This window comes from Diplotaxodon limnothrissa, linkage group LG12 (genome assembly GCF_057381915.1).
Source record: "Diplotaxodon limnothrissa isolate DT_005_m linkage group LG12, D_limnothrissa_male_GT1.1, whole genome shotgun sequence".
NCBI lineage: Eukaryota > Metazoa > Chordata > Actinopteri > Cichliformes > Cichlidae > Diplotaxodon > Diplotaxodon limnothrissa.
In genome coordinates this window covers 19,311,454-19,325,423 of record NC_140607.1, presented here as the reverse complement: position 1 = coordinate 19,325,423, position 13,970 = coordinate 19,311,454, and the positions used below count along the sequence as shown (strand labels likewise).

The following is a 13,970-nucleotide window of genomic DNA, read 5'->3' as shown; positions in this document are numbered from 1 at the left end:
TCTGTCGTTGTCAGGATGGAGGAAAATTACAGAGAAAAATTAAAGAGGAAGAGAGCGATGGTGGGACAGGAGTATAACAGAGCGAGATGAAAGGTTTTGGTGACAAGCAGAGAGAGAAGAAGAGGGATTAGAGAGACGGAGAGGGAAAAAAAGGATGGAGGTGATGGGTGCTAGCGGATGAGCCCTGAGATGAATCCTCATGAGATCTGTAAACTTTCATATTCTAATGTTGAGGATTCTCACCGAGTGGTGTCTCAGTTAGTCAAGCACCCTGCTGTGACCTCCTTCTGCAAATTAACACAAAACCCTGCAATGAAAAAAAAAGTCTACGGAGCTACAGTAGAAGTGATTCCTACCGTTTTTTGAAGAGAAAAAGCAAATGACTACATGCTGTGCTGAAATCATAACATACAGGATGGACTGGAAGCTACACAAGCGTAGCATGCCGTGGTGTATGCGCTGGATTTCATTATATTTTTATAAACGCATTTTAAAGAGTCCTGTGAAGAGGTAATATCAATGGAAAAGTAATCCTATTGAACCAAGTCACAGACAGGAAGTTATACGCTGTAGTTATCTCCTGGATATGCTTACCTACACACAAAAAAACCCAAAAAACCCACTAAATTAGCATCTTAAATCTCTGCTGTGTGTTTTCACAGCAAAGAATAATTTTAGCAAATGTGCCACAGTGAAGTAGAGCTGTAGTGTCTTTGAAGCGCTTTGCTTTCAAGCGACCGTACACGAAATAAAAAAGCAATGAAAGCAATTTTTAAAAAAAAGTTACTCCTCCGAATTCAATATAATAGCAGTAACACTGCAAATTAGACCTGCAGTAAACTCCAGCTTGGTGAAAGTCATAATACATAAATGTGGACAGCCTCATTCTGAATGCTCTGCTTTCATTTGTGTGATGTTAATTTAAAAAAAAAATGCAATCCCATCACTCAGTGCCTTCCAGCTCGTCTCAGTGAGGATCTACTTTAGCGATCCTCTGCAGCTTGACAGCCGAATGTTGAGATTTTTTTTTTTTTTTTTTAGACTTTTGCCATGTTACATAATTTTGCAGCATATGTGACTGATGCAATACAGACAGTGACAGCAGTAATCACAAGTATAGAGGAAGGCGCCCTGCATAAAACTGAGCCACTTTACCAATTAGCATCATGCAAATGCTTGATTAGAGACTGGTCATCGTTATGTCAAAGCAGGCTTTAAATATAGGTACAGAACAACCACATGGCTGCTTTTTTATTACCTGACTCACAGAAATTCTGAGGCAGGTACTGAGATCAGCATTTGGGAGTGCTAAAAAAAAAAAAAAAAAAATTTAACAAATCAACACATTTACTGTTTTTTAGTTGGATTTTTTTCTTTTTTATTAATTATCACCCAGCCACCTAAAACACACAATGTTTTACACCGTTTTCGTTACATCCTTGAGACATCCTAAGTGATATCACACCCCAACACACAGCGCTGGGCCACAATGGCAACACAAATCACAGACACCTGTCTTTGAGTTGGAGGTATGATCGTAAGCGTTATCGTCTTCGTCGTGCCGAGCCTACACTGAATGCTACGGGATCCATCTCTCCAAATCAAGCCTCTGTGAGGCTCCGGCAGCTCGGGCTCCTGATGAATCTGGCGAGGACAGAGAGGGACCCCGCCATAAAAGGGAGCGCGGCGATCAAGCTGCTGCCCCTGCTGAGGACAGCCCTGTGTGTGACAGCCAAACACTTTCCCTGATTAATCAAGCCTAGCAGCGGGGCTTTATGTGCCATTAAGAGCCCTGCTAAATGACTTCACTTCATTCATTAAAGTGGAGCATCCTCTGCGGGTAGAGCAGCTCCGCTCGCCAGACAGACAGACAGACAGACAAGTGAAAGCTTGGAGGAGATGGTGGTGGGGCAGCGATGAGGGTGGTGGGGGCACAGAGGCAAGATAAACAACGACAAATATAGACCCATTACAATGCTGAATTATTCATCTTATACGCAGAGCTTCAGGAAAACAACAGAGGGAAGAAAAAAAAACAAGAGTCCAAACAACCATGGGGCTTATAGAGTCTTTATACACCAAAGAATATCATTAACACAGGACTACTTATGCACACACCTTGTCTGGGAAAGGTACCACACTGGGATCACGGCCAAATCACTTTAAATGGAAAAAATCAGGTTCCAGTAGACTTATCCGTGAAGCGCTTTCATTAGGTAAAGGTATAGTTTTAATGAATCTGTGCAGGGGGAGTTTGACAGCTATAGGTGCGAGTAAATAAATCGCTTGAAAGTGTTGTGCGCCGCCTACAGCACATGTTAATATAAGCTATTCTCAGAGCACAAATTCATACAGGATCAAAAAGTCAGGCAGAAAATTCCAGAAAGGGAAGATTACAGAAGGGAGAGGCAATGATGCACCCCGACAGCACTGAGAGTGGACAAAGATTGGTAATTTACCAGTCAAAAGGGAGATAAAGATGGAGGGATGGAGAGAAAGATAAATAGATAAAGATTAGCAGCAACAGGAGATCCAGGGGGCAGAGAGGAAGAGAGAGACAAATGAGACTGAAGAAGAGGGAGGCTGAAAGAGAAAGAGAGAGGTAGAGAGTAAATGATTAATGAAAGGAGCTGTGGAGGGAGGTCAGGACTGAGCAGAAGAGGAGTGATGCTGCAGCCAGTGAGCAAAACCGAAGAGGACAACATTATGAGCAGCCGCGCTGCTGTCGCTCACCGTAACACAGGATTTGTAAAAGGGGAACCAAATGCGACTCAAAAGAGCTTGAGAGCACGCGTTGAATCTACTGAATTTGCCAAATTCACTAAATAAGGCTTTTTTTTTTTTTTTTTTGCCTTTTCATGTTTAAACACAGATTCTAATTGGCCGTAATGCCTTTGAGAGGCTTTTATTGTTATTTAAGCCAAAGACTGGCAAAAATACAATGAACACTTGCGTGTGGATAAGTTTGCGTCACTGTAGAGAAGAAAACTTTGATCACCGGTGATGATTTATTACTTGACAAAACTGTTCAAAGACTTTCATTAGATCCTTTAACTTCTTGCAACATCTTAGTCAAATTCATGCCTTAAATTAATCCCCAACTGGCAGTGTGCTGTGGCTCTATTGCCGGGGCTCACTGATGCATTTCTAATTGGCATTTTTGCTGATGGTCACAAGTTAAATCTATATTCTCCATTACCCTTCCACCATGTCCCCTGGGATCTCTCTAATGGCTCCGAGCACTTGAATAGAGATATTTGTATAAAGTATATTCTCTCTGATGCCGACTCGTCTCCGCACGGGCTTACTTCAGCTGCAGGTTTGGCGTGTAGCTGAGAGTTTGGGAGGAGCGGGAGGGAAAAGTTCACTACCTCTTTGAAGATTAACAAAACACGTGTTATAATCCAGCATGGAAACAGCCTGAGGAAAGACACTTGTAGTAAAATAAACTGTGTTTTATCTGCTCGTCTTCAGCGTTTCGTCTGCACCGAGATGGTCTCACATGCTGCTTTACAGAGCAAATGTTTGTCGTAGCCTTTATCCCTCTCGTTCCACATCACATAGTAAAGCCCTTGGTGAAGTTTTGGCTCAGCGACAAGCCTGAATGCTCTATAACCGGCTCGGCAAAAAAAGACCCCAAAAAACAAAACACTGCAGCCAGCGCTGGTTAAGAATGGTTGAGCTGAATGACGCTAGCTGTTATAGGTTGACCAGCAATTTCGCAATTAGCTGATAAACCACTAAGATGGAGGGTTACATAGTTTGAACGTTAACTCTTTACCTCTTGAAAGTCTACTAAGGAGGAAACTCTTTTCCAACCTGAGCATTTTGTGTCATATTTCAGGCTGTCTTATAGAACAAAATGACTGGCTGTGCCTCAGAAGTTAGTGAGGGTGGTCTCTGTCTAAGCAGCTGCCCTCTGAAAAACCCAGAAACTATTCTAACGGTCACCAACCCATGTCTTAAGGATACAAGGAAGGTCATAAAATATCATCTTTATAGCGGAAAAGAGTTAAAGGTAAAAACTCTTCTTGACTGTAAATCATAAAGTAGTTTTTCACTGAAACCTTGCTCCAGCAAAGATGAGAAATTGCCAAAGGTGAGATATCATGTGTTAAAGTCAAAAGAATGAAGCTCATATCCTGACAGAGAGGAAGAGTCCTGCATTCTTTGGCTCACCTCAGTGTAGACTCTGTGTTTACCTTTCATTAACTAGAGATCCCAGAATCCTCTCCTCCCGCAACCTCCCTTGGGATACTCCAATACAAGGTGAAAATAAATGCTGTAAAATAGCTGCTTGAACAACAAATATTAAAAAAAGCACAGCTTATTATGTTTGAATTATAAATTATTTCATAAATGCTGATGAAAGACTAAGTCTAAGTTTTAGTTTCCCGGATGAATTCTAATTACAGATCGCTCCGTAATCTATGTGTAAAACGGTTTTATTAACATATCTCTAAAAGGCCCAAAATATTCCATTTAGAAAAGCTGAAAAATTCCACAGTTTGGGAACTACAGTGCACTGCAAATGCACTGACACAGGATATGACTAACACAAGAATAGCGTCAGCTCACGACATAAGCTAAGCTACAGGCAGACAATGATAAAAGCCAACTAATCAAGATACTCTAACCATAATACAGCTGCAGTTGTGAATCCCCACCCTGTGCTCTAAGGACAGAACACACCGTGTCCTCAAAAAGCTACACCCAAAGGCCGTTACGATCACATGAGAAACAGTCGAGAGACAGAACGCCGTCTAACCGAGGAGAAGGGGGGGGGTTGCAATTAAGACTTGAACAGAAATGTAAAAAGGAAGCAATGCTCCCTGCCATATACAAGCACAATCAGACAGAGTGAACCAGCTCTTGTTCTGTCAGCAGTGCAGAGACTCTACTGTATCACAGAGCAGACAACAATGCCCAGGGCTGAGATAACAGGAAATGCCAGCTTATCAGAGAGGGGAGAAAACAGAGGGAGATGGCGAGAGAGCGTGATGAGTAACTCACTGTTTACCAACAGTGTAAGTGAGCAAAAATTTCTGTTGTGTCCTTCATGTGAAAGTCTGTCATTTACACATAAGTTTCAGCCAGTGAGTTTTCCCCCCCTCCTGCAACTGTAATTTGTTTGCAGAACATGTAAAGTGGATAAATCAAATAATGGGGTAGGCAAATCCATCACTTTCTTAATTTGAGTTCCATTTCATTGGCTTTGATTTGTTCAGATTGAGTCACCTCTCGTGGGGAGTTTGTTTAATTTCACAGCTGAAAGAACACCAATGATTTTTAGGAGAGTTTTCCTTGTTCAACTTTCTCTACAAGCTATTACAGTAAATCTTGAATGCAATACAGCCATAAACCCCGGAATATTAAACTGCTGTTTACAGAGAGAACTTTGATGGCGACACTTAGTGATCATACTCGCTTAATCACTGCAAAAGTCTGTTCTCAAGAGTTTACTGGAAAATACGAGAGTTAAAGCAACATTATGCAAGAATAAAAAAGGAAATCGCTTTTCCACCACGACTGGAAGTGCGACTGATAAATATGAGGTATGCGAGAGAGGTGGCGTTCACACAGAGGCAACTGAGCCATTCAACAAGTAGAGCAAATTCATCCCCGTCATTGGATTAGGAGGACTGGAGCTATGGTTTTACCCCTACTTTATGCCTTCATTTTACCCACCAATAAACCAATACTTGTAGCAATAAGATAGTTCAAAAGGTGATTTAAAAAAAACCAAAAAACAACATAAATGTAGTATTTATTTAAACAAACCATTATGGTGTTTAAAGAGCAGTACATATTCAATATGAATTTGCTTTTTCTGTTGAAGGAAATTCAGTTTTGCTTTGAAATTCATTCCTAATAATAAAAGTATATTTAAGAAATAAAGAGTAAAAAATCCTTAGTAAAAAGTCTTCACCAATAAGAATTAAAAAGAAGAAATGGGAAGGATTTTTTTCCACCACAAGAAATATGATTTTTCTTCATTTGTCCTGTTTTATATCTGGGTGGACATCCATTCTTCAGACAGCATTTAGTTGTTTAGACATGCAATCACTCAATTTCTTTATTGTTCACCATATACAGCATTTTTCTCTCTTGCTTTCTTCTGTATGCACACACTCTTGCCCAAACACACTGACACTGTGGCATGTATCCACTGCCATTCCCTCTACTGAGCTTGGTCTGTCATTCAGCAGCACGCAGGACCTGGAATGCGACGGCGTGGGACGCGCTCCTCTCCTGCTAGCTCCACACATCGTCCGGTGGCACACAATCTTTGTTCAGCTCGCACAATACAGCATTCCACAATCAACGACAATTAAAAACAGAGGGAGAAGGAGATGACTGGGAGGACTGCACCACTCTAATCTTATAGGATTTGAATTCCTGTCTACGGGACTCTAATAGGCCTCTGTTCTTTTGAACAACAAAGCTTCGAGATGAGATTGAAAAAAGCTGATACAGATGAAGGCAATCTGAAGCAATTTGGGGAGAAATGTGAAGCTATTAAGGCCTGTATGAAGGCTCTGGAGGAAGTAGAAATAAATGACTAACCATTCAGAGGAATGTTTTTCTGTAACATGAGGTTGTAAAAATTTGCAGAAAATGTATGCACCAAAGTGTCTGCAAATTACAATAATTAAAAAACACACACACACACACAGAAAATATTTTTTTAAAAACACACTTTTTGTACACAATATTTCCAGCTAATTCACGTGTAGCTAGCACTGGATCAGAGTTGGTGAGTCCTGCTGCGTCCCTGTTGCCCACCTGGTCTCACTCTTTTGTCCTTCCTGCTCTTCAATGGTAGAAATTGGCATTAAGTGGACTTTAAGCGATTTAAATCGTAAACACGAGGATATTCCATCTTGGATTTCACTGGGGAGAAATGAGATGTCACCATGGACTTTGCAGGGATCAGTGGGCAGACAGCCTGTCATCTAAAGACGATGCATCTAAAATAAAAGAGGACAACTCCATGGCTTTACTTCTCAGAAATTAGCAGGGACAAGTGAGAAAGAGACAGAGGAGAAATGAGGGCAAGGTAGTGAGGAAGCAAAGAAAAATAATGTGTTTTTGCATGTGGGTGCAGGAGCGAGAGAGGGATAGAGAGAGAGTGTCTGAAGCAGTTCCGAAGCCTGGTCGTCACGCATGCTTAACCTTGCGCTAGTGCCTGTGCGATGCAGCTTGCATATCAATGATGGACGAATATCAGCAGAGAGGCCTCCAACCAACCTCCACTATACTCAGCAGGCTGAGGTTGGGGGGGGCAGGCAGAGCAGCATCTGCAGCTACACTACGGTGCTTACTACAGCAATGCGAGTTATATCGGGTAAGGGAAGAGTTTTTGTAAATGTAAGTGTGATATTTTAAATACACGCTGATTTAAAAAGAAATTAAAGAGTGCAATATGAAAATACTGCTTTAAACTGACAAACAAAAACACGCTTTAGATCATCTAAAAGCACTCTTGGCCCGAGTCTGTGTGTGTTTCCATTAATGGAGTTTACTTTTGCCTGGAGCTCTCCAGTCACAGAAATGCTTTCAGGGAGAGCATCCCTGACTGTGCTGTGGTTTGGAGCAAAGCTGTGCATGTTTGGTGTCACCAGAAAGAAACTTCCTGACATAAACCATGAGAGCTACGGCCGATATCACCTAACAAAGCCAGACAGTGCAGATTGTGGATCCCATTCAAGGTCATCAAGGTGGACTATGAAATCCCCAGCCTCCCTCATTTCTCTTTTGTGTCTCATCATACCTAGAGGTGGAAGATCTGGCCAAAACATGTTTTTTAAGTTAGTCTGGGTAATTTCATGACAAAACAACATCAAATGCCATGAGAAAAGACTGCCTGAGAGACAAAACACCTTTAAAACTGGGCATTTGTGCACAGCTTTAAAACCACGAGCGGCACAGCAGCTCTAACTTAAAGAGTCAAACGAGAGAAGAGAAGAGAAGAGAAGAGAAGAGAAGAGAAGAGAAGAGAAGAGAAGAGAAGAGAAGAGAAATGATGTGATAATGTGTTTCTAATTAAAACAAAAGCACTCAGGGACACCCATGGGGTCCTAAGGGACCAGCACAAGGTGATAAACTCTCTCATCCTTAGCCTATTTTTTGGGAAGCGATAAAAGAAATTCAGGATGCCATGCCCTCTTCTGTTCTTTTCTCCTTCTTTCCCACATGCTATCTGATGCCGACAGAGGCCTTTTGTCACGTCGATCCTTCCCAAGCACCCCAAGGCGTCCTGTGAGGGTGCCTTCTTCAGGGTCCTGTGTGTTGATTGACACCTCAGACCTTGTATTCCTCCCTGCGTCGATCAGAGGCCATTTCCCTTCTGCCTCATACAGCTCAATAAGAGGCCGCCGCTTTGATAGCAGTTCTGTGGCAAGTTACATCTCTGGCAGAAGGGATAAGAGAGAAACTAGGAGGGATGCCAGCAGATAAAAGAGGACTTTTACCAGCCTTCTATGTGTTCAGCAGGTTAAAAAGTGTTTTCTATCAAAGCCTTGTCAAACTGTCATTATCACTTTGATTTGAAGAGAGCTCTGTATACTCCAGAAAGAAAATACACCAGAGCTGCATTTCTCCTCTGGTTTTCTTGTAATCCCAGACTGATGCTAATCTAAAAACACTGTGGCGATTACACTAGAAGCAGTTTTAAGTTGCTATCTTTCACTGACAGTCAGTGTTGGCGAACGCAGACGACAGAGAGCGGTGACAGTTCTCCGTGTTCTAACAGTTGTTCTCGAGGCATCCCTTGAGAGCTGGCAAGGCTATTAGCTGTGTAATGATCACTGGATGTTGTAGTTCACATCCACAATGGCAGCGTGACAGACAGATGGAGGTTGATTTTGAGGGATGAAGCATATGGAGAAAAGTGCTGTGAGCAGACAGCTCAGATGGGATTGCAGGCTAACACATGTAGCATCCTCTCTATTGACCAGAACAGCAAAGATTAATACAGATACGCAGACACGTAATCACGCACATTTATATTGTTCTTTATCCACTTAAACAAAAGGAAAATCTCATGCTGAGGCCTACCACGTGGATCTTATGTATGGGGCTTATGCATGGGAGTTGAGCCAACAGAACCAGGTGTGGCCACTTACCAATGTAAGTGATCCATGGAGAGTGGGATGTGTGTATAGAGTGGGGAGGTTCGACACAGAGCCATTACAGAGCATTAGACCGTGCGGTCCTGTAGGACATCACCTGACCTCGTCTGACCTCAGTGAAAGAAAGAAAAACCTCTTTAATCTTTCTTTCATCCGTCCGTCCCTTTTCATTTTTTTACCGCTTAGCTGTGGAGTTTATTTCAAATTTTAAACTCTTCCAGCATTCATGTTTTCATGCTTATTTCCCATACTTAACCTCTCATTTTACCATCCAAGCTGACCAGCAACATATGTTTACCCTCGGGCTACATTCTTTTGCTCCTGCCATAACAAATAGGTTTCCTCTTTGTTCTAATGATTGCACCTATATCATTGCTCAAGGACGACGAAATGTAGTGAACAAAACATTCATCAGGTGGCAGCTGGCATGGGGAAAATGTGATTCCCTGCACAGTTTATCCAATGCATTGTGAGCTTGCGGTGCGTGAGTGCATCTGGGAGAGAGATACAGCTATTTTTATTGTAGTTCCACTGTAATGCGACTCACTGTCAGAGCCAGAGTGGCAGCCTGAATTGCTTCTGTCGGATAAACACTCCCAGCATGCACTGCTTTGCCTCAGTCTGCGCAATGCTGCATTGGCAGCCTCCTGGCAGGATTTTGAGGTGTCTCGGTTTAGAAGTAGCTGTGTGTGTGTGTGTGTGTGTGTGTGTGTGTGTGTGTGTGTGTGTGTGTGTGTGTGTGTGGAATGATGATCCTTACAAGAGCAGAAAATGCTTAAGTCTGCACCAAGACTGATGCTTGGTACCTGAACCAGACTGAATGAAATGGCACATACCTATACTAGTTACACATTCCTATGCTATAGGTTGTTTGTTTTGTTTTTTAAACCCTGACTTTACATGATCTTTAGGAAACACCTGAAAAGCAATTTATAGAGCTGTGAGCACTGGAAAAATGGACAAAACAAGCATCTGTGAGCATTTGAGGCAGAGTTTGTTCCATGACTCAATACTCACTCAGGAAAAAGGAGAAAAGGAATTTGTACTATGTGCTGCAATGCAACTCAGTCAGGACCACAATCCCAGAACTATGTGGAATGTGTCCTCTAACTGCCAGCGACTGAAACCTACACTCGTTGAACAACTGCAGTACACAGTCAGTGGTCGTGTACTGTCACTCTGAATCAAAATCAAGCGCAGACCATAACACAGGTAGCACACAGAGAGAGAAGAGAGACCAGAGCAGTGTTGCTGTCTTAAAAGCCAGACAAAGTGTTCATTACTGGTGCAAAGGCATAAAGACAGCCTATTCTCAGATATTCGCGGACGTAGGGTATAAATACGAGAAAACTCTCTTTAAAAATGCATGCGTCAGGATTATATTTTTAAGTTTTACTCAGCATCAGACATCCAGATACACCTTGCTGCAAGTGGTCTGCAACTTGGGCTACTGTTTTTGCACACCTGAATATTTCAAATGTCTTTCTTTTGGGGGCTTTGAGCCTCACAAACAAAATCTCAGCTATCCTTCCTAAGCCCATGTGTCTCTGCGCCTTTCTCAGAGGCAGATATGTTCCAGACACTGTGCGGCACATCCAACTTGAATAATCAGCATGCGGTGACACCATAATTGACGAGTATGACAATATGTTTTTGATTATTATTGTTATTTCTTATGATTGGGAAGAAGCTTCTCTTTATCTGCATATCCTCCAGCATGAAAGGTACAAATTATATAAAGGAAATTGATAAGTGATAACAGCTTTCCCCCTACCTTCAGCAAAATGTGCTTCAAATGTTTTGTGCAGTGGGTGTTTCTTAATGTTTGCCATGTAATATATGCAAATAAGAAAGAAAATAATAATTCCCACTACAATACTGTAAATGATCTTGCAGCTTAGTTACACTGTACAGAGAAAGTTGAATAAGATTTTAAATTCAAGCGTGACATCTGTGTTTGTAGTGAAATATAAACTTTTATGGATTGTTTCGCTCTCTCTTCAGCTCCTACCATTTACATCAAATACCTGCACACCCCTAAGCCTGGTCCTGCCATGGGTTTCTACCTGTTAAAAGGGAGTTTTTCTTCCCCACTGTAACCAAGTGTTTGTTAATGGGCAGGTGATCTGGCTGTTGGGGTTTTCTCTCTATTATTTTGGGGTCTTTATTTTGCAATATAAAGCACCTTCAAGTGACTTTTGCTGTGATTTAGCACTATATAAATAAAACTGAAATGAACTGAATTTTTATAGTGTGGACACATGAGATAGAAAAAAAAGCATATTCCCAAAATGCATCTCTAGCAAGGACAGACTACATGTTTCAGATGTTTATCACACACACACACACACACACACACACACACACAAAATCTTCAGAGGTCAGTTGTATTTAGAGTTTCTCTGTATCTACATGGGCGAGACGCCAGGGCCCCGTGTCTGCAGGGGTCCATTCTGAGGTCAATACTACAACACTGTAAACTAATGATCCAGCAAATTCCCTCAGTCCTACTCTCTCCCCTCCTCCTTCCTTTTCTCCTCAATCTGTTGTTGCCCTCTGTCTCTCCCACTCTCTGATCCCCTGCTGCGCTGCAGAAATGAGAAACAACTGAAGACTCGGCAGCGCCGGGCCTGCTCTGCTCCTCTGATACACACCACTGATAAACAAGGCTGCTTGTTAAGAGACAAATGAAACTTTTGGCTTCCTCGATTTTGTTGCCTTCCACTGCCTTTTCATCTAGCGTTTTCTTGACACGCGTTCCCTTCTTTTGTCGACATGGTCTTGGCTGTAATGCCCAGTGGAACATCAATCTTGCGTCGAAGTGTAAACACAGATAACAAAATGATCGGCAAAAGCAAAGAAGTCTGAATTAACCAGGAAAAGTAAGAAGTTCCCTTTGAGCTCACCTCTAACTCGTGTACGCAATTTAAACAATCCGCTAGGTAGATGGCTCAGTTCCATTAAATAAATCGACTTTGATGTAAACGTTTAGTCACATAAAGTTAGTGTGTCTCCTCATTATAGCTTTGCCTCTTTGTTGTTTGTGCTGATGAACACTCAATCACGCTGTTGACCAATGGAGGCGAACTGGATTTAAAAGACACAATAAACGAGTTGCAGTATCTGGCAGTCAAAGTGAGACGATAGAGACAATATCTGCACTAACTTTGCCCTACTCTCACAGGTGGCAATAAGCTGTCCCTGCAGACAGGGAGAGCACAGGCTACAACTGTGATCACCCTGTCTGCAGGAAGCCTGGCCAGTGAAGCTGAATCAAGACATGCTCCTGACCCAGTGCATCAGGTGTGGGAATATCCTGTTAGTTCCCATGCATCAAAAAAAAAGAGGCTATCAACCACAGTTTATATTAACACAGCCTCTATTTTATGTCACTAACATGTCCACCTTCACAACTGACCTTACAAGAAAGAAAGAAAGAAAGAAAGCTAATTTCGACTGCTCTCTTATTCACGTGGGGTCGCCACAGCGGGTAGCACCGCATATTTGATTTTTATGCCGGACGCCCTTCCTGAAGCAAGCCCCAAGAGATTTGTGTCTCCTCTTGGGATCGAACCAGGGATCATTTGCTGGTTAGATAAATGCGTAAAACACATGGAGCCATTGCAGCTGACCTTACTGTAGAATGTTTAAAAAAAAAAAAAAAAAAAAGCTGTTGTTTAATCAGGAGGGTAGAAAAAAAGCCCTCCACTCCCGTGTTAGTGGACAAGACACACAGGCAGTACAGCCATGACAAGCATTTCTATTATATATATATAAAAAAAACAAAAAAACAACAGCTGATATGTCAACACAAATTTGCTGGACACCCACAGTACGTGTCCAACTACTTTAAAATAACCGGATCGACAGTCTCCGTCTCCCCAAGCGCGACGACAGCGTGACTGTCCGTTTTCACAAGCCCCATCTGGGGCAGCTTGTAGCAGGACCGGACCCGCGGAACACGGCATCTGAAGCAAGGCAGCCTCTGTGCAAAGCAACACGCTCCAAACACAGCAGTTTTCGAGCGGTCAAATGCGCGGACTTTCCAGCTGCTGCCGCCGACACCAGACCTTGAACATCTAGTTTCTCTCTAAACTGTTCGATCCTGACCGCGTGTGTGAAAAGCATACACCAGCCAAAACTAGTAATGACTGAAGAAAAAAGAATGAACAAAATGAGAATGAAATCAAACAATCAACATGCTCAAGACGCCAAAACATTTACAGAAGAAAGGAAGGTGTTTGCTGGATTCGTAATTTATTTTTATTTTTAAAGCGCATTGGAAGTAAAATTCTGGCAAGGTGAAACAAGCTTGGTAAAACTGAACCTTTCCCGCTTAACAACATTTACAACCGGCAGATAAAATGTCTGTCTTTTCTCAAAGAAAACCCAAAGCAGTCAACTTTCTGAGCCGTGCACAGCGCTGAGCTGAGAGACCCACGCCGCTGAGTGTATCGCCTTGCGCCCTCCCCTCCCGCAGCTCTGTGTGTGACTGCCCCCGGCCGCTCGTGAACTTCCCTCACAGCCGCGGTTTCCTCCCCCATAAATAAAACTTACTTTTCTCTGGCTTGGCTGTCGGACGGCACGTTGCTACTCTTGCCTTTGGCGTACATGCTTGCAGAGAGCTCCGATTGTCACGCACCTGTCAACCCATCACAACCTCCCTGGGCACAGCCCCGTCACCATGGTGACACAAGCAGCGTCGTCTCCCATTGGATGTCCTGCTGTTCAGGACCGCCCGTTCTCCATGGCTACCGCCAGTGAGTGACAGCTGTGTGTCCACGCCCCCTTTCAGAGTAACTCCACCCACCTCCTCTTTCTCTCCATATAGCTCTT

At 42.7% G+C, this 13,970-nt stretch overlaps 1 protein-coding gene across 1 annotated transcript in view; it reads right to left on the bottom strand.

Moving 5' to 3' along the window:
• ssbp2a (single stranded DNA binding protein 2a) overlaps positions 1 to 13,747 on the bottom strand; it is a 56,427-nt gene extending 42,680 nt beyond the window's left edge. The window contains exon 1 of the mRNA XM_085368160.1: positions 13,692 to 13,747. Within this exon, the coding sequence (XP_085224286.1) occupies positions 13,692 to 13,747 (56 nt within the window). The remainder of the gene's footprint in view (positions 1 to 13,691) is intronic.
• Positions 13,748 to 13,970: the final 223 nt, after the last annotated feature.